This window comes from Manis pentadactyla, chromosome 8, assembly GCF_030020395.1.
Source record: "Manis pentadactyla isolate mManPen7 chromosome 8, mManPen7.hap1, whole genome shotgun sequence".
NCBI lineage: Eukaryota > Metazoa > Chordata > Mammalia > Pholidota > Manidae > Manis > Manis pentadactyla.
In genome coordinates, this window is record NC_080026.1 from 105,471,309 (window position 1) to 105,497,525 (window position 26,217).

At 38.9% G+C, this 26,217-nt stretch overlaps 1 protein-coding gene across 4 annotated transcripts in view; it reads left to right on the forward strand.

Annotated features, from left to right (window-relative positions):
- The window catches only part of PLCE1 (phospholipase C epsilon 1), a 323,016-nt gene that overhangs the window by 11,317 nt on the left and 285,482 nt on the right, over positions 1–26,217 (forward strand). For all 4 annotated transcript variants that reach the window (XM_036886335.2, XM_036886337.2, XM_036886338.2 and 1 more), the window contains exon 2: positions 19,827–21,368. In XM_036886335.2, the coding sequence (XP_036742230.2) occupies positions 20,169–21,368 (1,200 nt within the window). In that variant the 5' untranslated portion in view covers positions 19,827–20,168. The remainder of the gene's footprint in view (positions 1–19,826; positions 21,369–26,217) is intronic.

Here is a 26,217-nt window from a genome sequence, read left to right on the forward strand (position 1 = left end):
TTTTGTTTATTTAATTAACTTCACTTTTTAACTGATAATCCTGACTTGCCAGGTAGAGAATTGTATTACCTGCAGATAATGATTATCTCTCTTTTAAATTAGGAATTCTAAAACATTAATAATTAAGAGTAAAAATAATAGGTCTTTTAATTTTATCCCTTATTTTAATAGAAATGCTTTTCATATTCTCTGGTAAGTATGATGCTGGCTTTTAGTTTTAAAAAGTTTAAATCACTTTGAGGAAGTACTTTTATATTTGCAAACTTCTTTTTAATGAAAGGGAGTTGAATTTTATCAACTGCCTAGAAGGTAATCTTCGATACGATTATATGCTTTTTTCACATTTGGCCTTCCGATGTGTTAATTATGTTAACACATTTCTTATTATTAAACCATGTTTGCAATCTTGTGGCAGTTTATTAATATTGTATTAACAAATTATATCTCTAAAATAGAGAATAACCAAGAACCCATTTATATTTTACTTTGGAATTTTTAAAAATCAACTTTATTTGAGCCATGGTCATCAAAGACTGGTATTAAAATTAGCTAGCTGCTCCTGACTATGCATAGATTGAATTCCAGGAGACTCTCTGCACTTTCCTGAGAGTGACAGGGGCAGCTTCAGATGTGAGGAGCTGAAGACACTGTGTGGGAGAGAATAAGAGGGATGAAGTGCACACCAGAGATTGGTTAATGGGGGCTCTTTCTATGAGATGCAAATGCATTGTGTTTTGTTTTGTTTTTTAAATTGGGATGCTCTCATTTCTTTGTGCTCCTTCTCATAATAAGCAGAATTGGAACTCTTTTATTAGAAGGTTAGGCATCCTCCTTGAGGATTCCAAATACCAAATGCCAACCTCCTTGTCTGGACTGATGGGATGTTCAGTGATGGAGAAGCAAACCTGAAAGACAGGCTTGGGCCGCATTATTGCCTCAGAACCTAGTAGTGGTCAAATTCAGTGTCAAGTCTGGTTTAGGTGAAAGGTAAAAAAAAAGTGTTCTTGAGGCATATAGAAAAGAAGAGAAAGCAGTTTCAAAACTTAGAAATACTAAATGGCAAAGGATGTGTGTATGTATTTGACAGCTCTAGGACTGAGGAACTGACCCCAAGCTTTAGCTACTGTGTGAGTGTCTGTGAAGTTGAGAATCGTAGCCTAAGCTGTAAGGAGGGAGGTAGTTGGTTGTCTCTTTACCTTAGGCTTCTTCATGTCGCCCTCATTCTATCTCCTTGTTATTTCCTACTTTTTTGTTTTTTCCCAGCTTTCTTTTCTCATCCATCCAATACTCATATACTCATCAGTCATTTTGAGTTACATTTGAGACATTTGAGTCAGGCACTATGCTGGCTGATGGAGGATGCTGGTGAGCAAGATCCCCATGGCTACTGCCCACTTGATCTTACCTGAACCAGATGATAATGTGCAAGTGAGAAACTGACAATGTCTGTACAGCTGACCTTGAACAATACAGGTTGGAACTACATAGGTTCACTTAAACATGAGTTTTTTTCCAACAAATATATTGGGAAGATTTTTGGAGATTTGCAAAGATTGACAATTTGAATAAACATTTCTTTAGCTTTATTGTAAGAATATAGTATGTAATACATGTAACATACAAAATATATTTTAATCAACTGTTACGTTATTGCTAAGGCTTCTGGTCAGCAGTAGCCTATTAGTTGTTAAATTTTGGGGGAGTCAAAAGTTACACATGAATTTTCATCTCCATGGGGTCTGGGGGTAAGAGGCAGTGCTCCTGATTCCTACTTTGTTCAAGGGTCAGCTGTAGATTGTGAAGTAAGATGTTCTCTTCCTTTCTCAATATTTCAGACTTATATTTACTTATGGAAGGGTAGTATAAGACATCATGAATGAGGACTCTTTTATAAGTTATAAAATTTGACAGTGTTTTGTTAAAAGATTAAAACTCTGTGATACTTGTAAGAAAGAGGTTTCTACTGCTGTTACTTGGTATTTTCTCAGATAAAACATTTTCATCCTTGTTCCTTCCCTCCGGAAGAAATTTCTTTTCAATTTGAAGAATTCTGGAAGCAAGCACCAATGGGTCTGAAGAAGGCAGCACATTCCAAGGAATAGACTAGAATGCACAAGGAGAGGCAGCTCCTGCTCACCTTCTGACCAGCTCTGTTCAGTGCAGACTCAGGGGAACACCTGGGAGAATGCCAAGGACATTGGTTGCTATTGTATGGAGGAATACAGTCAAGTTCGTCTGGAGCAACTAGTTCACCTAAACACTCTGCTATTGATTTATTGCTCTGCTACGCTTTTTGAAATTGAGTACTACTGGTTGGTTCTATAAAGAGAATGTTGATTACATTCCTAATTTTATACCAAGAATTTGCCATCAAAGATCTTTCAGTCAATTTAGGGAAATGGCACAAATACATGACATTTTCAGTGTTCTTACAAAAAATGTCTGAGTCCCTAGCCAGCTGTTAAGTGGCTGAGTCAGGACTGGGAGGTCCAGGCTGGAGTTTTCTGCAGGGATTGACTGAAGCAGAGTGTGGCTTGATGGAAAGGTGTTTCTGCTTGGGAAGAGGTAGAGCAGTCGTTAGAAGGTTTGTTCACAGGAGAGCATTTGGCCAGTTCAGCAGAGTCCCCTTTGAGGCCTTGTCTTTCCTTGTTCACCCCACACATATGTTGGAGTTCCTAAGAGTAAATCTAACTCCATAAGTTGAGTTTCACCTTTATATCAATGGTTCCAGATCTTTCTGTGGTCCTTCTTACTGCTGAGCTCCAGACCTGTATATCCAGCTGCCTGTGTGACATCTGTTCAGAAGTTGTGTCTCTAATTGAACTCAGTGTTTCCCCAAACCTATTTCTCCTGGGTTCCCCATCACGGTAAATAGAACCTTTAGCAACTCACTTACTGAGACCAGAAACCTCCACTCTCTGAGGCTATTCCTTCAGAGTCCATGACTTCTTAGCACTGGGAGCTTCTCCTTCCCAGTACTCACCACACTGCTACCTTCCATTTCAGTGTCTGTCTTTCCCAGTAAAGCATGTTCACCATGAAGCGAAGGGCAGGGACTATTGTCAGTGTTCACTTCTGTTATCTCCAGCCCCAGCAAAATATTTATCCTGCAAAAAGTGCTAAATAAATAAATGTTGATTATATGAATTGAGCTTTCTCTTCATTCTACCACCTAAATATCTGTCTGTTCAGGCAGACCCCAGTCTGGAATCAAGCTTTGCTGTTTATTAGCTGGGTAACCTTGGTTGAGCTATTTTTTTGTTTTTTTGGTACCATTAATCTACAATTGCATGAGGAACATTATGTTCACTAAACTCCCCCCATCACTAAGTTCCCCCCACAAACCCCATTACAGTCACTGTCCATCAGCATAGTAAGATGCTGTGAAATCACTACTTGTCTTCTCTGTGTTGAACAGCCCTCCCAGTGCCCTACCCCACCTTATACATGCTAATTGTAATGCCCCCCTCTTCCCCCCCCTTATCCCTCCCTTCCCACCCATCCTCCCCAGTCCCTTTCCCTTTGGTAACTGTTAGTCCATTCTTAGGTTCTGTGATTCTGCTGCTATTTTGTTCCTTCAGTTTTTTCTTTGTTGTTATACTCCACATATGAGTGAAATCATTTGGTACTTGTCTTTCTCCACCTGGCTTATTTCACTGAGCATAATACCCTCTAGCGCCATCCATGTTGTTGCAAATGGTAGGATTTGTTTTCTTCTTATGGCTGAATAATATTTCATTGTGTAAATGTACCACATCTTCTTTATCCATTCATCTTTATCCATCCAGGTTTTTTATGTACCTGATGGACAGTTCGGTTGCTTCTATTTCTTGGCAACTGTAAATAGTGCTGCAATAAACATAGGGGTGCATCTGTCTTTTTCAAACTGGGCTTCTGCATTCTTAGGATAAATTCCTACAAGAGGAATTCCTGGGTCAAATGGTATTTCTATTTTGAGTTCTTCAAGGAACCTCCATACTGCTTTCCACAATGGTTGAACTATTTTACATTCCCACCAGCAGTGTAGGAGGGTTCCCCTTTCTCCACAACCTTGCCAACACTTGTTGTTGTTTGTCTTTTGGAAGGTGGCGATCCTTACTGGTGTGAGGTGATATCTCATTGTGGTTTTAATTTGCATTTCTCTGATGACTAGTGATGTGGAGCATCTTTTCATGTGTCTGTTGGCCATCTGAGTTTCTTCTTTGGAGAACTGTCTGTTCAGCTCCTCTGCCCATTTTTTAATTGGATTATTTGCTTTTTGTTTGTTGAGGTGCATGAGCTCTTTATATATTTTGGATGTCAACCTTTATTGGATCTGTCATTTATGAATATATTCTCCCATACTGTAGGATGCCTTTTTCTTCTATTGGTGGTGTCCTTTGCTGTACAGAAGCTTTTCAGCTTGATATAGTCCCACTTGTTCATTTTTGCTTTTGTTTCCCTTGCCCAGGAGATATGTTCATGAAGAAGTCGCTCATGTTTATGTCCAAGAGATTTTTGCCTATGTTTTTTTCTAAGAGTTTTTTGGTTTCATGACTTACATTCAGGTCTTTGATCCATTTTGAATTAACTTTTGTGTATGGGGTTAGACAGTGATCCAGTTTCATTCTCTTACATGTAGCTGTCCAGTTTTACCAGCACCATCTGTTGAAGAGACTTTCATTTCCCCATTGTATGTCTATGGCTCCTTTATCATATATTAATTACCATATATGTTTGGGTTAATATCTGGACTCTCACAGTGGTCTTTGGCTCTGTTCTTGTGCCAGTACCAAATTGTCTTGATTATTTTGGCTTTGTAGTAGAGCTTGAAGTTGGGAAGCAAGATGCCCCCTGCTTTATTCTTCCTTCTCAGAATTGCTTTGGCTATTCGGGGTCTTTTGTGGTTCCATATGAATTTTAACACTATTTGTTCCAGTTCGTTGAAGAATGTTGTTGGTTTTTTGATAGGCATTGTATTGAATCTGTAGATTGCTTTAGGCAGGATGGCCATTTTAACAATATTAATTCTTCCTAGCCAAGAGCATGGAATGAGTTTCCATTTATTAGTGTCCTTTTTAATTTCTCTTAAGAGTGTCTTGTAGTTTTCAGAGTATAGGTCTTTTACTTCTTGGTTAGGTTTATTCCTAGGTATTTTATTTTTTTTGATGCTATTGTGAATGGAATTGTTTTCCTGATTTCTCTTTCTGTTAGTTCATCTTTAGTGTATAGGAAAGCCACAGATTTCTGTGTATTAATTTTGCATCCTGCAACTTTGCTGAATTTACATATTAGTTCTAGTAGTTTTGGAATGGAGTCTTTAGGGTTTTTTATGTACAGTATCATGTCATCTGCAAATAGTGACAGTTTGACTTCTTCTTTACCAATCTGGATGACTTGTATTTCTTTGTTTTGCCTGATTGCCGTGGCTAGGACCTCCAGTACTATATTGAATAACAGTGGGGAGAGTGGGCATCCCTGTCTTGTTCCTGATCTTAGAGGAAAACCTTTCAGCTTCTCGCTGTTAAGTATGATGTTGGCTGTGGGTTTGTCGTACATGGCCTTTATTATGTTGAGGTACTTGCCCTGTACCCATTTTGTTGGGAGTTTTTATCATGAATGGATGTTAAATTTTGTTGAATGCCTTTTTGGTGTCTATGGAAATGATCATGTGGTTTCTGTCCTTCCTTTTGTTTATGTGGTGGATGATGTTGATGGATTTTTGAATGTTGTGCCATCCTTGCATCCCTGAGATGAATCCCACTTGATCATGGTGTATGATCCTCTTGATGTATTTTTGAATTCAGTTTGCTAATATTTTGTTGAGTATTTTTGCATCTATGTTCATCAGGAATATTGGGCTGTAATTTTCTTTTTTCATGGAGTCTTTGCCTGGTTTTGGTATGAGAGTGATGCTGGCTTCATAGAATGAGTTTGGAAGTATTCCCTCCTCTTCTATTTTATGGAAAACTTAAAGGACAATGGGTATTATGTATTTTCTATATGTCTGATAAAATTCAGCGGTGAATCCATCTGGCCCAGGAGTTTTGTTCTTGGGTAGTTTTTTGATTACCGATTCAATTTCTTTGCTGGTAATTGGTCTGTTTAAATTTTCTGTTTCTTCCTTGGTCAGTCTTGGAAGGTTGTATTTTTCTAGGAAGTTGTCCATTTCTTCTAGGTTTTCCAGCTTGTTAGCATGTAGATTTTCATAGTATTCTCTAATACTTTATTGGATTTCTGTAGGGTCTGTCGTGTTTTTTCCTTTCTCATTTCTGATTGTGTTGATGTGTGTTGATTCTCTTTTTCTCTTAATAAGTCTGGCTAGAGGCTTATCTATTTTGTTTATTTTTTCAAAGAACCAGCTCTTGGTTTCCTCAATTTTATTTATTTCTTTTCTGATCTTTATTATGTCCCTCCTTCTGCTGACTTTGGGCCTCATTTGTTCTTCTTTTTCCAGTTTCAATAATTGTGACTTTAGACTATTCATTTGTGATTGTTCTTCCTTCTTTAAATAAGCCTGGATTGCTATATAGTTTCCTCTTCAAACTGCCTTTGCTGCATCCCACAGAAGCTGGGGCTTTATGCTGTCATTGTCATTTGTCTCCATATATTGCTTGATCTCTGTTTTAATTTGGTCATTGATCCATTGATTATTTAGAAGCATGTTGTTAAGCCTTCATGTGTTTGTGAGCCTTTTTGTTTTCTTTGTACAAGTTATTTCTAGTTTTATGCCTTTGTGGTCTGAGAAGTTGGTTGGTAGAATTTCCATCTTTTTAAATTTACTGAGGCTCTTTTTTGTGGCCTAGTATGTGGTCTATTCTGGAAAATATTCCATGTGCACTTGAGAAGAATGTGTATCCTACTGCTTTGGGGTGTAGAGTTCTGTAGATGTCTGTTAAGTCCATATGTTCTAGTGTGTTGTTCAGTGCCTCTGTGTCCTTACTTATTTTCTGTCTGGTGGGTCTGTCCTTTGGAGTGAGTGGTGTGTTGAAGTCTCCTAGAATGAATGCATTGCATTCTATTTCCTCAATTCTGTTAGTATTTGTTTCACATATGTTGGTGCTCCGGTATTGGGTGCATGTATATTTGTAATGGTTATATCCTCTTGTTGGACTGCCCCCTTTATCATTATGTAATGTCCTTCTTTATCTCTTGTTACTTTCTTTGTTTTGAAGTCTATTTTGTCTGATACAAGTACTGCAACACCTGCTTTTTTCTCCCTGTTGTTTGCATGAAATATCTTTTTCCATCCCTTGACTTTTAGTCTGTGTGTGTCTTTGGGTTTGAGGTGAGTCTCTTGTACGTAGCATATAGATGGGTCTTGCTTTTTTATCCATTCTGTTACTCTGTGTCTTTTGATTGGTGCATTCAATCCATTTATATTTAGGGTGATTATTGAAAGATATCTTCTTATTGCCATTGCAGGTTTTAGATTTGTGGTTACCAAAGGTTCAAGGGTAGCTTCTTTACTATCTTACTGTCTAACTTAACTCTCTTATTAAGCTATTGTAAACACAGTCTTATGATTCTTTATTTCTCTCCCTTCTTATTCCTCCTCCTCCATTCTTTATATGTTAGGTGTTTTATTCTGTACTCTTTTGTGTTCCCTTTGACTACTTTTGTGAGTAGTTGATTTTATTTTTTGCCTTTAGTTAGTATTTGGTTGGTCTGCTTTCTTTGCTGTTATTTTATTTTCTCTGATGAGATCTATTTAGCCTTAGGAGTGCTTCCATCTAGAATAGTCCCTTTAAAATATCCTGTAACGGTGGTTTGTGGGAGGCAAATACCCTCAACTTTTGTTTGTCTCGGAATTGTTTTATCCCTCCTTCATATTTAAATAATAATCATGCTGGATACAGTATTCTTGGTTCAAGGCCCGTCTGTTTCATTGCATTAAATATATCATGCCATTCTCTTCTGGCCTGTGAGGTTTCTTTTAAGAAGTCTGATGATAGCCTGATGGGTTTTCCTTTGTATGTGACCATTTTTCTCTGTCTGGCTGCCTTTAATACTCCGTCCTTGTCTTTGATCTTTACAATTTTAATTATTATATGTCTTGCTTTTTTCCTCCTTGGGTTCCTTGTGTTGGGAGTTCTGTGGGCCTCCATGGTCTGAGAGACTATTTCCTTCCCCAGTCTAGGGAGGTTTTCAGCAATTATTTCTTCCAAGACACTTTCTATCCCTTTTTCTCTCTCTTCTTCTTCTGGTACTCCTATAATGTGAATATTGTTCCGTTTGTATTTGTCACACAGTTCTCTTAATATTGTTTCATTCCTGGAGATCCTTTTATCTCTGTCTGCCTCAGCTTCTCTGTATTCCTGTTCTCTGATTTGTAGTCCATTAACAGCCTCTTGCACCTCATTAAGTCTGGTCTTAAGTCCTTCCAGAGATTGTTTTATTTCTGTATTCCCCCTCCCTACTTGCTCCTTTAGCTCTTGCATATTTCTCTGCAGGTCCATCAGCATGGTTATAACCTTTATTTTGAATTATTTTACAGGAAGATTTGTTAAATCTATATCCCCAGGCCCCTTTCGGGGGTTGTCTGGGTAATTCTGGACTGGACCAAATTCTTCTGCCTTTTCATGGTGATAGAGGTAGCTGTAAGCAGGTAACACATGTGTCAACTGGGAGAACAAAGTCCTTCCCTGTTTGCTGGTTGCCTTGCCCTTCTCCACTGCCTGTGTCGGATACCCGCACTCCTGGAGTAGCCTCTGGATTATTCCCCTAAGCTGTCATGGGCGGGGTCACCATCAGGGTAGCTCAGAGACCTGCAGCGAGTGGCAGGCATGCCAGGTGTGCTCTCCTGTGAGAGTGGCGCCCCTTTGCACCTGCCCCAGTTTCTTCTGTCTGCACTGGACAGCTTCATGCTGGTGGCGGCCTTTGGGTCTCGCCTGGGCGGCTGCGTGCCGAGAGGAGATTCTATGCGACTGCTGGGGGCACGGCCGCTCCCAGGCCATTCTGCCGCCACCACTGCCAGCTCGTGCATCTGTTCTCCGGCTACTGGGTCACTGTGTCTGGGTCTGCGCCGGCCAGGGGAATGATTGGCAGGCTGCTTATCACCGTGAGGAGCTTCAGAGCTGTGCTACCACCCAGGGGGTTAGGGTGCCTGGAGTTCCCTGGGATTCCCAGCTGTTTGGCTGAGTGTGCCAGGATGATTCCATCCAGCTGTGAGGCCCCTGTCCCTTTAAAACTTTGAAAAAGCACTCGGTTTTCTTTTATCCCAGGGGAGCTGGTTGTGGGGGCCCTCTCGTAGATTTTGCTTTTCTGTTTCTCTAATATCCAGCACACCATGCACTGTGTGTCTGCGCTCCCGGTGCGGATTACTAGAGCTGGTTGTTTAGCAGTCCTGGGCTTTCACTCCTTCCCTGCTCTGACTCCTTTCCTCCTGCTGGGGAGCTGGGGTAGGGGGAGTGCTCGGGTCCCGCCGGGCCGCAGTTTGTATCTTACCCCCTTCATGAGATGCTGAGTTCTCATAGATGTAGATGTAGCCTGGCTGTTGTACTGTATCCACTGGTCTCTCTTTTAGGAATAGTTGTATTCTCAAAAATATGTATGGTTTTGGGAGGAGATTTTTGCTACCCTACTCATGCTGCCATCTTGGCTCCTCCCCTGTTGAGTTATTTTTTAGAAATTTACTTTGAGATAATTTTTGATTTATAAAATACATTTTTAGTCTCATTGTGTATCACTTCATGAGTCTGTAAAATGGGTGTAATTATATTACCTACCTCATACATTTTTGGTGTATTAAATTAAATAAAGCATGTAAACCATTATTACTGTGTTTGACGCATGGTATAATTTCTAGTGTTGCAAAGGTAGATTTCAAACTAAAATGTGGAAGGCCCTCCATGTAGATTAAGAGGTGTGTGATTTATCTTTCAGAAGGTTAGGATCCATAAAAGTTTCCAACTGTGGTGGAAAAACCACAGGCTCTGGAATCAACAGACATGGCTTCAAATCAGGCTCTACCACTTAATAGCTGTGAGGCTTTCACATGTTTCCTAGCTATTCTCAACCTCAGTTTTAAAACTCTAAAATTAGGATAGCAACACCTTATACCAAGAATTGTTACAGGCTATAAATGAGATAGCATATGAGAAGTGTCTGACATAAATTTTTTTCAAGTTACTTTCTTTCAGTGATAGGCTCTGGGTTCTCTTGGAGAGAGATCTATAGTCCAGAGGTTTGTCTTTGGTGCAGCTCAGTTTAACATTTTTATCAGATGCTTGGATGAAGACATAAAGCTTTATTTTCCAGATTTGCAGATAACAAATCTGGGAGGATGGATAATACAATAGGTGGTAGAATTGAGACTCAAAGTGACCTCAACAGGCTGGAATGTTGGGCCTTTACCAAATGGGAAGTCAGACATCTAGCAAGTGGTTCAAGGCAGTCAGGGGCAAGGACACCAAGTAGAAGGTGAGTTCACTAGTCTTAATGATGGATGGAAAGGATTTGAACTGGGGTGGTGTTAAACAGAAGGGAGTGAATAGTTGGGAAGAATTTTTTAGAAAATCAAGAGTATAACAGCTAACTGAATGGGTGTATGGATAAAGAGGACTAGAGATGACTGGAATGTTTCCTTACTGGGTTCCTGGGAAAGATAAACTGCCAGTTAATAGTGAGGGGGAAGTTAGGTGGAAGAATTGAATTAGGGAGAGAAGGGAGGACTGGAGTCTGGTTTTGTACATGAGGTATTGCTCTACTTAACAGGAAGTTGGAAAGTTAGGACTCTAGCTCGTGGGAGAGGCTGTGTCTCGAAAGAGGCATTTGGGAGTCATCCACATAGAGGTGATAGTTGAAGCTGTAGGTAGGAGGGGATGGATGACTGAGGAGTGGCCAATGCTATTCAGAATCATTAGCATTGTTGGCTCTAACTTGAGATAAGCAGGATAAACAAACCCTTGCCCAAGTGGAAACTAGTTCTGCTGCCTTCCTCGGGCTCTTTAACTCATTAAAGCAAAATTTTATAGGATGAAAAATCTCAAATAATAATTTCAGATTTTTAAAAATTTTATTTTTAATTACCCAAGTAATATGTGAATACATTCTTGGTTGAAAAGAATGTAAACACTATAGGTAGAGTAAAAGCCTCCATTCCTATCCAATTCTGCTTTCTTTTCCAGATGTAATCATTGTTGCTAGTTTCTTACAGACATTCCTCTATGCATCTATATAGTTATAAACGTACATACACCTAAATATATCCTTTGGTTTGTGTGGTTTTGTTTTATATAAGTGGACTTGTGATATGTTTTGTTCTTTAATTTGTTTTTATTTTTAAAAATGAAATAATATGCTCGAGAACTCTTTCCAGGTCAATTTATCTAGATCTAAGTCATAAAAAGACAAAAATCTGTTTTCCTAGGAATAAATATACTGTATTTTATTTAGTCATTCCCTTACAGATGGAATACACCTTGTGTACAACTTTTGCATATGTCCATGCTACAGGTATTTATTGTTTTTGGTGTGTAGGAGTCTGTCCAGCAGAAACAAGCATATGTTTGTAAATAGAAAGCCAGGAGTTTGCAAGCTGTTAGGCTATGAGAAGCAAGTAAGGAAGAAGGCAGGCAGAAAATGTCCCTTCTTGAAGTTCTACATGCTCTGGTGGCTTAGGGGAAGGAGGCCTTATTCATTGTGGTGATCAGAAGTAGGTGAGAGGCTGAGCTGTTTGTCTAGGCTTTGCAGGATGGAAACATAGATGGATGAGTGAGGTGGACTCTACTAACCTTAGTGCCCAAGGTGCATTAGCCCCCAGGGGTCAACTACTAACATGCTACTGGCCTTATGACAGGCAGATTCTGTGTCAGGCTCAACCACTTGCTGTGTTCAGCCTTGCTCTCAGTGCGATAAGCTAGAGCAGCTGAAAGTAGCAGGGAGAATGGGACATGGTGAGGTATGCTAATGAGATAGAGACTTTGACCTTCATCCCCAGGTCCAAGCCAAAGTTTGAGAAGGGGTAGGTGTAGTTTGAGAGCATTTTTCTTTTTACACATATTCTCAAAATGAATATATGAAGTTTTAAATTCTCACTTGGAAACCCCTGCAAATATATCCCCCTATGAGGATTTGGTACATTGTTCCCTTTTCCCTTGAGTGCATGGGATTGGGGTACCTCCAATCTAAGGACAGCTGAGGAAGGAAGTGAAGGGGAATCTTTTCTGTACCTGCTTTATCCCAACCCAACCATTCTGTCTCTCTCCCTCATTCTCTCTTCTTTCTCTGGTTTTCCTGCTTTTGATGCTCTGAATCATAATTGTGTCTCATGAGCAAATTTGAGGTGTAAGTATTTTATGCAAAACATGTCAAGGCTCTAATTTCCCTTCTGTTCATTTTGCTGCCTTCAGTCAGGGTTCAGAGGAGGCTCCACTTTGGGCTACAATGCAGAAAGTCATTCTGGTTCTTCTTTCTCCTCTTCCTCTGTTCAGCCCTGACTCGGCAGCTGCACCCTCCCAGGGTGAGACTGCCAAGAGGGGCACTTCGCAGGCAATCCTGAGTCACTGATGGAGGTAGCTAGTGTCCTCTGGCATGTGCAAGAAGTCCGGCTGGGAAGTTTCTTTCCTTACTGTCTCTCTTCAGTTCCCCGAGCCTAGTCCCTCCAACTCAAGTCCTCCCTACTTGTAGCACCATGAAGTCTGATTATCTTTTTTGTTTCACCTGTTTCTACTAACAGCCAAGCCAGACTGGCCCTCTAGGCCACTGGACCACTGAGTGGGCTCATCTCCATATGGCCTCCACGGACAAGTGTCTGAAACACAGCTCTCATCTGCTGCCTGCAGAGAGTAGCTGGTACCCTCCTCTCTGCATACATTTCCCAGTCCCCTTCCCCCTTCTGTGCCCACCTGTACCCTGGCATACTGGACACTCCGGCAATAAATACCCAATGCTTTCACTATGTGGAGCTTGCTAAACACAACACTTGGTCTTTCCATTCTATGCCTTCCCCGCTTTGGCTGCTCACTCTTCCCCATCCCTCTTTCCTCTACGTTAAATACAGTTTAGGTGTCATTCACTCTAGAAAGCCTTCCCTGACTTCTCCCAGTCCGGATTCACCTCACTGACTTGAGTTTTCCATTTAGTGTCTGTGCCCCCCACTCCACTGTCTCTGGGGCTGAGCCCAGAGGACCTGGACTATACTGGGCACTCATTTCATGTTTGGTGAATCTGACCTAGTGCTTCTTCTAGGTTTGCCTTGACAGATCCTTGACTTCCTAAGTAACATCTTGTTATTTGAACTCCATTAGTGAGAAAACGCCAAGAGGCCTTGCTTTGTGAGTAATGACTGGGTTGCATTCTATTTGGGTGGTCTGCAGGGTAGAGCATCATCATTTTTAGATTCCAGAAAAGTCTCTGCCTAGGAGGAGTGGAGAAGTGAGGACAGGCCACAGCATTATGTCAGAGTTACAGAGGAGGCCCCTTGAAGTGCTCAGGGCTTCATAGGGCTTCATGAACAGCCTTTCCCCCAGGGCATGATAACTCTGCCACACGGGTGGAGTCTTTACTTTTTCAAAGCACCTTGGCACACTGATCTCATTTGACCTTTCCTACAAATCACCTTGGGAGTTATAGAAGGAATGGATTTATACACAGTGAAAGAAATGAGGCTGATTCATTTATTTATTCTACAAATATTTGTTGGGTTCTTTCTGTGTCCCCAGCAAGGCCTTCAAAATATGGCGATGAATAAAACCAGCACCTTCCCAGTTCTCAGGAAGTTCTAACTCTTGGGGGTATGCCGACAAGTAACTGGTATAAAAAATAAGTAATACATATTATTTCCACTGGTGGTAAATGATCTGAAGACAGGCAGGGTAATATTACAGAAGGCAATTGGAGAGAGGCAAGAGGGCTGCTTTAGAGCAGGCAAAGCCTTTCTGAGAAGGTGACATTTGAGCTGAGACCTGAAAGGTGAGAAGGAGCAGGCCAGGTGATGTCTGAGGGAAGTGGGTGACTTACTGTAAGTCCCAGGGTGGAGTTGGCACTGGACCCTTGAAGCAGCCTCTTTGCCTGACACATCTTGTGAGTTTCTTCCCTCTTTACCATGGGTAGACACGCATGATTATGTCAGGGACAAGCTGTGGGCAGGCAGGGGATGAAGCGATTTTGCGTGTGCTGGGAACTCTTACAGAGCACAGGCCCTGTCACCTTGGCTTGGAGTGTGCATAGCCATCCCAAAGCTGGAGAGGGGCCATCTGAGGGCCAACTTTCTTCACCCTTTGTCTCAGTCCCTTTCCCACTCCTGGGAGTGAGTAAAGCTCACTTCTTTCCTGATCAGCAGGAATGGGTGTCAGACACCTTCCATAAGGCAGCTAAGAGGTTAGCATCCTGCCATTTTTTAAATTGTGATAAACATAACATAGAATTTATCATTGTAACCATTTTTAAGTGTACAGTTTGGTGGCATGAACAATATTCTCATTGTTTTGCTACCACCACCACCATCCATCTCCAGAACTTTTCCATTTTTCCCAAGTGATGCTCAGTATCCATTCCACACTAATTTCCTGACACTTTTTTTTTTAAGTGCTGATGGATCGTGCATAGTGAGGAAATGAAGGCCATTTTACGAAAGCCCCTACCCTGTGGGCCTAGTCTTCTGTATTTAATGTAGTATCTCTCAGTGTGGTGTGAAGACACCTGACACCAGAATCACCTGGCTGGAGAGGGGCTAGGGGAAGTATCTGTTAATATGCAGATCACCATTCTCCTTCCTGAATCAGAATCTCCTGGGCTAGCACTTAAAGAAGTGTATTTTTACCAAGTTGCACATGTGATTTTGATGCTGATGTGAGAATCACTAGTTTCAGCCTCATGGGGAGAACATGTGAGGAAGAATATTAGCCAGGGCAGAAAAGGCTTGCTATGGGAAAGTGGCTATCTGGATTTGAACAATGGCTTCACCAGTGATTAGTAAACAATTCTGGGCAAGTTGCTTAATCCCCCACTTTTTAACTGCCTGGACTCTACAGTCAGTATTTTATCATATTAGCTTATATGCTAATTTCTTTATGGCTCTATAATAATGAATGATTTCCCTGTAGGCAGGGATTGTGCCTGTCTTTTGGAACTCATGTGGTACCTTGCACATGTGGTAAGCAACCAGTAAACTTGTAGAACTTTAAAAATCATTTAATTGCATGCATTAGGTGAGATAAGGAATATTATCACACTAACATGCAAAAATACTATTCTACACAAAGCAGTAAGTGAGCAAGTATTTTTTGAGCCTTTATTATTATAGTCCTGGGAGATGATTAAAAAAAAATAGACATAGTTCTACATCAGAAATTAATATGTGATGACTGCCATAATGGTAAGAATAGAAGATACTCTTTTTGGAGTAATTAGCACCTTATAGGATCGTTGTGATGATTACATGAGAAACTTATTTTTTCCCATTTTACAGATACGGGAACTAAGGGTTAACAAGGTTAAATAGAGACTGTATCCAAACTCAGATTGAATGTTTCCACTGTTCTAGTACATGTCAGCATCACTTTTTACAGTTGAGCATGTTTAGGGGTGCCTGGCTATGAGCGCAAGATGGACTGAAATGCAGCCTGTGATCTTGAAAAGCTGATATGGGGTAAACTATACAGTTGGATAAGTATACACCTGTGTAGCCACTCCCCCAGTCAAGATATGGAGTATTTCTATTATTCTCAGGATGTGCCTTTGTGCCATTTTATAGTCTTTCTACTCCTCCAACCCCCTCATCAGCCCCCAGGAACCACTGACCTATCTCCATAGTTTAATTTTGCATATTTTAGAATAGCACTGTCCTATAGAACTTTTTGTGATGATGGAAATGTTCTATATATCTGTTCTGTCCAATACAGTTGTCACCAGCCACTTATGATTATTGAGCACTTGAAATGTGGCTAGTGCAGCTGAGGAACTGAATTTTTAATCCTACATTATTTAAATTAATGTTTTACGTAAACCAGAACTTCAAATAAATGGAATCAGTTTCTTTCACCCAACCTAATGTTTTTGAGATTCATCCATGCTTGCACTTAACCAAGAGAGCATGCCTTTTATTGCTGAGCAGTATTCTGTTGTATGAATATACGATAGGTTTTTTTATTCATTTATGATAGACTTTTAGGTTGTTTCCAGTTTGCAGCTATTACGAGTAAAGCTGCTATAAACATTGCATGTAAATCTATTTTTGGATGTAAACGTTTATTTTTCTTCTACTTGTGGAATTTTTGGGTCATATGGTAAATGTATGTTTAACTTTAGAAGAAACTGCCAAACCATTTGCCAAAGTGGCTATACCATTTTACATTTCCACACAATATTCCAGTTGCTCCACATTCTGACTTTGCTATGAACAGTCATTTTAATTTTAGCCATTCTTGTGGGTATGAAATGCTATCTCCTTGTGATTTTAATTGGTATTTCCCTGATGGTTAATTATGTCAACATTTCTTAATGTGCTTGTAGTTCATTTGTATTTCCTCTTTTGTAATGTTTTACTCAAAATTTTGCCCATTTAAAAAAGATAGTATTGTCTTCTTATCATTGAGTTGTAGAAGTTCTTTGTGTATTCTGGATGCAAATCCTTTTGTTATTTATATTAAAGATATTTTCTACCATACTATGGCTTGCCTTTGAATAGCAGATGTTTTTAATTGTGATGCAGTTAACTATCAATTGTTTTTCTTTTGTGGTATTCACTTTTTCGTTCAGTCTAAGAAATTTCTGCTTGCTCAAATGGTTGTAAAGATTTTCTCCTATTTTCTTTTAGAAGTCTTATAATTTTCATTTTTACATTTAGGGCTATGATTCATTTTGAGTTAACTTTTGTGTTCAGTGTAAGGAAGAGATTGACAGTCACTTTTTTTCAAACAAATTTTTATGATCTATCACAATTAGCTTATAGGCTATTGATGCATATTATTTTGTGAAAAATCTGTGTCTTTTGCCTATTTAAAAAAAGTTCTGTTGTTTTCTGTTTATTATTGAATTAAAAGAGTTTTAAAATACGTATTCTGAATGCAAGAACTTTTCCAAGTGTATGTATTATGAATATTTTCTCCCCACCTGTGGTTTGCCTTTTTGTTTCTTAATGGTATTTATTATTATTTTTTTTGAAGAGCAAAAGTTTAAAAATTTTAGTAGTCCATTTTACCTTTTTATGCTTGGTGCTTTTTGTGTCCTATAATCTATTTTTAATTAATTATTGTGTATGGTGTTATATAGGAGTTGATGTTCATTATTTTTCTATTTTGACTCAGCAGCACCATTTATTAACTATCCTTTCTCCAGTGAATTACCTTTGAACCTTTGTTGAAAAGCCAATTGCCTATAATGTGTATTTATTTCTGGATTCTATTCTATTCCATTGATCTAAATTTCTATCCTTATGCCAATAACACACTGTCAAGATTACTGTAGCTTTGTAGCAGTCTTAAAATAAGATTGAGTAATCCTTACAATTTGTTGCTCCTTTAATAATTATTTTGGCTACTCTAAGTCCTTTACATTTACCATGAATTTGTTATATTGCTTCAGTACTTCAGTATATTGAAAAGCAATCAACATAGTTTACTATGTTAACCTATTAAAGGAGAAATAGCAAATAGTGATCTCATAATAAATGCAGAAAACTCATTAGGCAAAACTCATTTGTGATAAAAATGTTCAGCAAATTAAGAATATCAGGGAACGTCCTCAGTTTAATAAAGGTCATTTATTCTACACCTAAAGTGAATATCATATTAAAGTGGTATACTGAATACTCTCCAAGACTGAGAAAAGGCAAGAATCTGTGCTCTTCATATTTATATTATTATCATAATTAGAAATCTCAGCCAGTGCAGTAAGGCAAGAAAAGAAATAAAAGGTATACATTTTGGAAAGAAAGAATTATTTGAAGATGACATGAATGTCTATGTAGAAGATTCTAAGTTATGCACAAAATATCTTCCAAAAGTAATAGCTGAATTTAACAAGGGTTTAAGTTGTAATGTCTATGCACAATAATCAATTGTATTTCTGCATACTAGCAGCAAACAACCGAAAATGAAATGTAAAATAATTCCATTTACAATAGTAGCACTAGCATAGGAACACCTTTAAGAAAAAGTGTGCAAGACCTCTATACAGATAAACACAAGATATTATTGAGATAAATTAAAGAAGATATATATTGCTGACTCTGGGAAAAGAGAAAAATGGAGAGGCAAGGAGAAAAGAGACATTTGTGTGGTAAAGGGCAAAGATAGGGCAAATCAGGTGTTGACAGCATAGCAAAAATGCTCATCAGTTGCCTTGGGAAGGACAGCTTTACCCATAAAGAAATGGTGTACTTGTGGTGGGCACCCTGTGGTCGCATGGTGCCTTACGTATCCTTTAGAATTGCACTTGCCACATAATTGAAACTTACTCAGTTTTCCCTGTCTTAATAGACTCACAGGCACGTCCTAGCTATCTAGTCTATAACACAGTTTCCAAAATAGACCAGCATTCAATAATTTGGAGAATAAATATAGGCTAAATTAGTTTTTAAATAATGCCTATCATAAGTTCAAAATTTTTATATAATTTCTTATTCAAATTAAATGGAATGAGTTAAATATATATATATACACACCACACATATGTGTATATATTATAGGAAAAAACTGGAAACACTGCCTAAAGATGTCTTTTGGAAGGTTACATATACCACTTGTTTCCCACTTGTCACATCTGTTCTTTGTTTTCTTCCTCTTTTTCTGCCTTTATTATTTGAAATTTTTTATGATTCTAATATTTTGATTGATTACCTATAAATTTTCTTAAAGTAGTTACATTGGAGTATATAATATACACCTTTAAACTATATATGTAAACTACATAAACTATATAAACACTTTAAGCTTGCCTTTGTGTAATGTTATACCAGTTCATGTAGAAAATAATCTTATAACAATATACTTCCATTTCTCCTCTCTTGACCTTTGTGCTGATTGTCATAGATTTTACTTCTGCAATTCTTAGGAACCCCACAACACATTGTTATTGTTTTTGCTTAAATGGAGATTTAAAAAGTAAGAAAATTTGTGTTTACTCATGTATTTTAAATTCCAATATTCTTTATCTTTTGTGTAGATCCAGATTTCTATCTGGTATCATTTTCCTTCTACCTAAAAGACTTCCTTTACCACTTCTTAAATGCAGGCTTTCTAGTGATGAATTTCTTTAGCATTTGTATGTCTAAGAAGTCTTTATTTCATTTTTGTTTTCAAAAGATATTTTTGCTGGGTATAGAATTCTAAGTTGGCAGTATTTTTTTCCTTCAGTACTTTAAAGATTTATTCCACTGTCTTCTGGTTTGCATCATTTCTCATGAGGAGCCTGCCATCATCCTTACCTTTGCTGCTCTCTACTTAATGTGACTTCTTTCTAATGTGGCTACCTTTGTCTCATTGAACTCTCAACTTTTTCTCTTTAAATCAGGCACACTGTTGGGTTCTACTTGAGTTTCTCTCCCCTATCCTGTAGCTGAGAAACTGTCCAAGATGAACCTATGGTATTTATAGGGCTCACCTCATTTGTTTTTCTCTTCTTTCAGGGATCACTGTTTCAATGTTGTTCAATGAAAACCATTATTTCATTTTTTTCTGTTATTCAAGGCAGGAGGTAAATCTGGTTCCTGTTACCCCATTTTGACTGGAAACAGAAATGTTGAAATGTTAAATCAGAAACATAAATACTAAAACATTAAAAATAACTTCTGACTGCAAAACTCCTTCCTCAGAATTGGTTCATATTTTACATTAGCCTATGAGTTAAGTTTTTTAAAATTCATCTACTATCACAGTGTTTAACGTTGTCCCTTTTTCTTACAGGAAACATTCAAACTGGATTTTTAAATCATTGTAAGTTAATGCTGGATCAGAAGTTGCACAATGCAATCCCGAAAAAAGTCTTCAAAAGAACTGCTTCAAATAACAGAGGAAAGAAAATTGATCTACCACCTTAAAACTCTGATCAAGAAAAATATATGATAGGAAACTATAACTGCATAATTTTATTTGGCTCTTAATGCACTTGAATGAAAGGAATTGTAATGGTTTCTCAGAGGACATGTATCTATGAGATTATTTAGTAATCAGTCATTTTATAAAATTCCCACAAGATCAACAAGGAGGCAAAACAAAGCAAAAGCTAAAACCTGAGTGTTGGTCAAGATGACTTCTGAAGAAATGGCAACCTCTGTTCTCATTCCTGTGACTCAGAGAAAAATGATATCTGCTCAGTTGGCTATAGATGAAAGTAGTGAAAAGATCTCAGACATCAGTGTTCCAAAGGTGTGTCCAGGTAGGCAGAGTGAGCAGACTTCTCATACCATCTCACAACTGAACAAGTTTAAAGAAGAATCCTCTGGAAGCAGCTTGCCCAAGATTCTTTCAATAGCAAGGGAGAAAACAGTGAGTGATGAGAACAGTAATGGAAAGTGCTGGGAGAACAGCATGCCTGATTCTGTGAAAAACCTTAACATTAACTGTAACAACATACTGAAAAGCCATCAGCGTGGCCTTCCTCAGAGCCAGTTTTATGAAACATGCGATTCTGTCACAGAGGAAGGCCTGTGTTTGGAAACTGGAAACCCTTCTTCACTGGAAAGAAAGGTGTTCCCTGGAATTCAACTGGAAATAGACAGACCTCCCATGGGCATTAGTACCTTAGGAAATCAAGCGGAGGTCATAGAGATGGGCAAGGCACACCCTGACAGCAACATGGCAGTATTTCACTTTCATTATGAAGTTGACAAAAGAATGTCAGATACTTTCTGTACCCTATCAGATAACTTGATTTTGGATGATTGTGGAAACTGCATACCACTGGCTAGTGTTGGTGGGGAGCAAAAGAAAAATCACATGGCATATACTTGTAAACTGATGGGATTGGCAAAGAACTGTAATAATGGGCAGCTGCAGTGTGATCATTGTGACACCTTGAATGACAAATACTTATGCTTTGAAGGTTCTTGCCCAAAGGCCAATGTGGTATGTTCAAATGACAGCTTTTGCAGGGAGGATTTTACTGAGAGTCCATCTGCTGAGACCCTTCTGAGCCATTTTGAGGACTTCCCTGATAATTGTGAAGATGTAGAGGAAGACTTTTTTAAAAGCAAAAGGGAGCGGTCCACTTTGTTAGTGAGGAGATTTTGTAAAAATGATAGAGAAGTTAAGAAATCTGTGTATACTGGGACAAGAGCAATTGTGAGAACTCTGCCTTCTGGTCACATTGGGCTGGAAGCTTGGAGTTACATTGATCAGAAGAGAAGTGGTTTCTTATTGCCTCATGGGAGAGTAAAAGAACAGCTGTCAACAGTGGTAATTAGGCAAGATGGGAGTCAATGTCTGTCAGAAGCCCAGTGGTATCCGGTAAGAGTTAAAGTTTTTTATAGTCATTTTTTTAAATTTGATCTTTTAAAACCCAAATTTCCATTGTCTTAATTCATGGAAAATTTTAAGTTCTGTCAAATTATGATTCTTAGGGGAATCAAGTGTAGTTGTTACAAACTAGTAAATCTAATAGATACTCCAGTTGATAGCTGTCAAGATTGAGTTAACTACAACCATGTTAAGTAACAAAATACATACACACATGCCATCAGGAGTGGAGAAATTAGGGAGGTTCCCAAATTACTGTTTGCGGGATTACAAAACAGAGACTCCTAGGTAGTGGGAATATGGCTCCACCTGCTGATTATCTGATTGTGTCCTTTGGAGACATGCCTATGTCCTCTTCTGTGTTTTTAGGTTGCAAGGCCTAAAGGAACCTAGAATCTGGTTTCCTCCATTTTCCAACCAATGTTTACAGTTTCTTACCTCTTAACCTTTTTTGTGCCATGGACCCCTTGGGAATGGGAAATTTGGTGAAGCCTATGGACTCAAAAGAATGCTTTTAAATGCATCTAATGAAATACAAAGCATTATAAGGGATTATGTGGATATACAGTTATCAAGATTTTTTTTTTGAAATTGTGATATAGCAGGGTAGGTACTTCTTTATTAAAACACTAAATGATGGCATCTACTGATGTGATAACACCATAATTTCAAAATAGTGATGAATATAAGTAGGGAATGGTTTGCCTAGGACTTACCCAGTTTTAGCACTGCAAGTCCTATGTCCTAGGAAACCTCTCTTCATGGGAAAACCAGGGCAGTTGGTCACCCTAAATATAAGTGCCATTTTAGGATCTACCACAACTATAATATATGGAAATATCTGTGATTTCTTTTAGTGACAAAATCATTGGCACTGCTACTCCTCCTGAGGTTTACTGCCTATATTCCTAATTGAAGGAAATGCTGAATTTTTACTCTCACATTCCAGTGTTTCACAATTCATTAAAATTTGTCCCTATAAATAAATATTCAGTATAGAAAAACATCCCTTTTATTGAAATATACCTAGTATATTTTTACTTTCATCATCAGTTATGGTAGCTAATAAAAATTGTACATTTTATATGAGCCAGGCATTGGGTCAAATAATTCACATACCTGATTTCATGCAGTGATCTCAGCTACCCTCTGATACTGATATGATTATAACCTTATTGTATCACTAAGAAAACTGCATCTCAGGGAAGTTTTGTGCTTTGTCTGAGGTCACTTGGCTAGTAAGTGGTATAACTGGGATTATAGTCCAGGCAGCCCACACTCTTAGTTTCTTAAGATCCAGAAAGAAATAAAATTTAGAGTCAGTTATTAATGGAACAGAAGATTTTGTTCATTTCCATGTCTGTTGATGGAGTAACCATACTCACTGATGCTTATAGTATCTCGGACTTAGCCACACTCAATATGGTGGTTCCAACCCTTACTGTGTGTTAGAATCACAGTGTCCAGACCCCACCCCAGACCATCTGAATCTGAATTGCTAGGGTAGGACACAGTATGAATATTTTTTCAAAGTTTCTCTATGATTCTGTGGAGCTGAGAGCCACTGACCAGGAGCTTAAACTGAGCCCTTTGCTTTTTGGTTAGGACATTTCAGAAATACTTGCTGTGTCCTAAAGATCTTGGACTCTCAGATGTGGGAGCTGGCCTGAGAAGTGACATCATTCACCCCAGCAATTGCCAGCAGATTTGTTTGTGCATCTTCACCTGATTCCTTTTATAAAACCTGAGTCACAGGCAAGGTCGCATCAGCTACCCACATACTCCTCAGCTCTTCTGACTGAATTTTATCCCCACAGGGAGAGAAGTGCTCATCATAGCAACATGTCAACCCACTTAAAAATGCAGTACTTTTTCTTGTACACCTGCAGTTGAACATTAAGAACACAACAGAATTTAAATGCAGCAAAGTGAATGCAAGTAGATGCAAGTAGATTGCTGAGAATCATTGCCATTCCACACACACTTATACAGGCATGAGGGCTGTGTGAGTCTGGTATAAATTTTGCAGAATAATTTTTGGCATGCCTGTACTCATTCTTCCAGTTTATGGAGCCCTTCTGCTTCTTCAGAGAATGTTCATGGGTCCCTAGCTCAAATCTGCCCTTTTCTGTCAGAGGTCCTGGTATGGGTGATTTCCAATTAAAAGAACCAGAGATGATGCAATTCATCCCCTCCCTTAGTCTCTGGAGGTTGGGAGAGGTTGCCACACCTCAGTCAGAATGAACTGCAGGAACTTCTTTCTCCTCTCTGACCAGATTTCCAGGAGGCTGTGGGCATTTTTATTAACCCTTAAGATGAAGCTGGGGTATAGGCTGTCTTCCTGCCATTAAGGGAGATTTCTGACAGGGAGAGCCCTTTTTGAACATTCAAATCATATCATGGAATTTTCTTAAGTATGGTATTCCCTGTGTTCTGTTTTAATTTAGAACTTAGTGTAAATCCTTCTTAAAAGTTGCATGGGTAAATTATAGCCACTTTCCCCCAGCTCCTATAAATTGCTTCCTTCACCAAAAAACTGCAAACTCTGATGCTATACACCTGTTCCTGTTTTCTGATTATTTCACGTGTGTCCGTCCTGGTTTCCCAATCAGATTGTAAGTTTACTAAGGGCAAGAAATGGCCCTGCCTTTTTGCTACTTTCTATAATGAAATCATAATGTCAAATGTATACAAACAGGACAGTATTAGCTTAGAAATAGTCTCTCGAGTCAGTCGGCCTAAACTGAAAGCAACTTTGACTCCAACACTTACTGGTGGTGTGACCTTGGGCAAGTTGCTTAACCTCTTTGTCCCTATTTTCCTTGTATATAAACTGGGAGTAATGGCCTTGTCAGGGGATTAAATCAAATGCTGTAGTAAAGTCCTCAACCCAGTGCCTGGTGAAGAGTAAGTGCTGCTGTCCTCACATTTATTACATGCTTTGTTGTGAACCTGTCCCCACCTCCTTTGATAGCTTCTCACACAGAGTTTACAGCAGTGTGAATTCGATTGCAAGTCCCTCAGTCTATGATGTGGTAGCTTGAACAACCCTTCCCACACATTTAAAGAGTGTGTTATTAGTCCATTTAGTTTCTTTGCCTCACATTAAATTTTTTTCCTTGTATGCCTTTGTCAGAATGACCCAATTAATTTATATTTGCACAGCTGTGCAGAGAAGAATGGATTTGAATGGGAGACATTAATGAGGATTAATGCTTGCTGACTAACTGTATTGGTTTCCTCCTCCCCCAACTTGTAAAAAATTAAAGCCCTACCCCTTATCCAATTACAGCCACACTCCCTTTCTCCCCGTCTCAATATATTGGCTCAACAGGATGGCATATTTTGGCAAGTGGCTAAAGTCTCCAGGTTAAAGGTTAGTTAAGGGTGTTTTTCCTTTTAAAAAATCCTCTGCCTGCCTGCATTTTGGTGAGTTTAGGTAGCTAGAGTTATTCTGAATATGAAGTACAAAAAGTTCCTCCCTCTGCTGGAATCATTTGTATAACCTGAGCTCCACGGGCATTGAATGATAGACTGTGGAGAAAGTGAGGGTGTCCAGGCAAACATCCACCAGTTCGCGTATTATCACTTTATTTACTTCCCTGCCTTGGTTCCCAAGGGGATTTACCATAGAAGAATACATACAGGAAAATATAAAGGATGCTTTTCTTTTTTAAATATTAGACTAGAAAAGCTACATTAAAGAGGAGAGTCAAAACTTATGTTTCTATGTTGTTAGTTCCTGTTCTGCTTTCTTCCTTCTAAAAGTATTTTTCTTCACAATTTATTCTACTCTCTAGCAAAGAGAATTAAACTTAAGAGGCAATTAAAGTTTTTTGAGTGTTTAATGTAAATATATTTGTCAGCATGTATGTCCTCGATTCTGTATTTTCTCTGTTATATGTGAAGGTACCAACCAATAATAAACTCACCTTTAATATGTAACTTTTATGGATGATCAAATCTCCACTGAGCCCTACTGCCCAGGGTTGTAATAGATGGCTATTGAAATAGCAGTATGTCTTATTTTCTTATCTGGAAATTTGGTCTCCTTGCAGCTTGGGTACAGTTTGGACTTTGAAATAATTAACTTTCACAGAGTGCTCAGGCTGAACTGAAAGCTTGTGCTTGGTGACATGGCAGGCCTCTCTTCCATTACTACGGCTTATGTCAGGTTCATGACATGGGTACAGGACCATGTCAGTCCCTTCCTGCTGAGCACAGTGAAAGGGAAGCCAGCTCATGGACAGTCCCTGTGCAGTTTAGTCATGTCTGTTACATCTATGGAAAATGTGATGAGTTGTCAGAGGCCACCTCTGTGATGATTGGACAATTCTCCCTTATTAGCTTCGTTGGGACTATTTAGGATAAATTTACTTCCACATCTCTGTAGTTACACTAGCTCTTTGGTTAAGATTTAGCAAAAAATGGAATAAAAAACACTTGACTCTGGTCTCTAGTTGAACATGAATGTATTCATTATCAACATTAGGATTTTTTTTTTTTTTACATTTTCCCCAGTTGTCCTGCATAATGGGAATTAACAGCTAGAGAGGCCCCATCCCTGGAAATAGGCCATGGTTAAAATGTGCCCTGAAAAGAATCAGAATCTATGGGCAAGGATAACACCATCAAATGGAGCCCTGATCTAATTCGCACTCTGCATTTTTACACAGGAGGGACTCAGGCTGCCCATAGAATTACCTTCCCATAATCGTGAGTGATAAGAGTGTCCCTCTTCCCTTGACCCAAACCCTGGGTGCTGATTCAAGTACAACAGTCCGCTCAGGCTTGTAGGCTTCCTGGAGTGGTGCGGAGGTGTCTTCCTTGGTGACTAAAT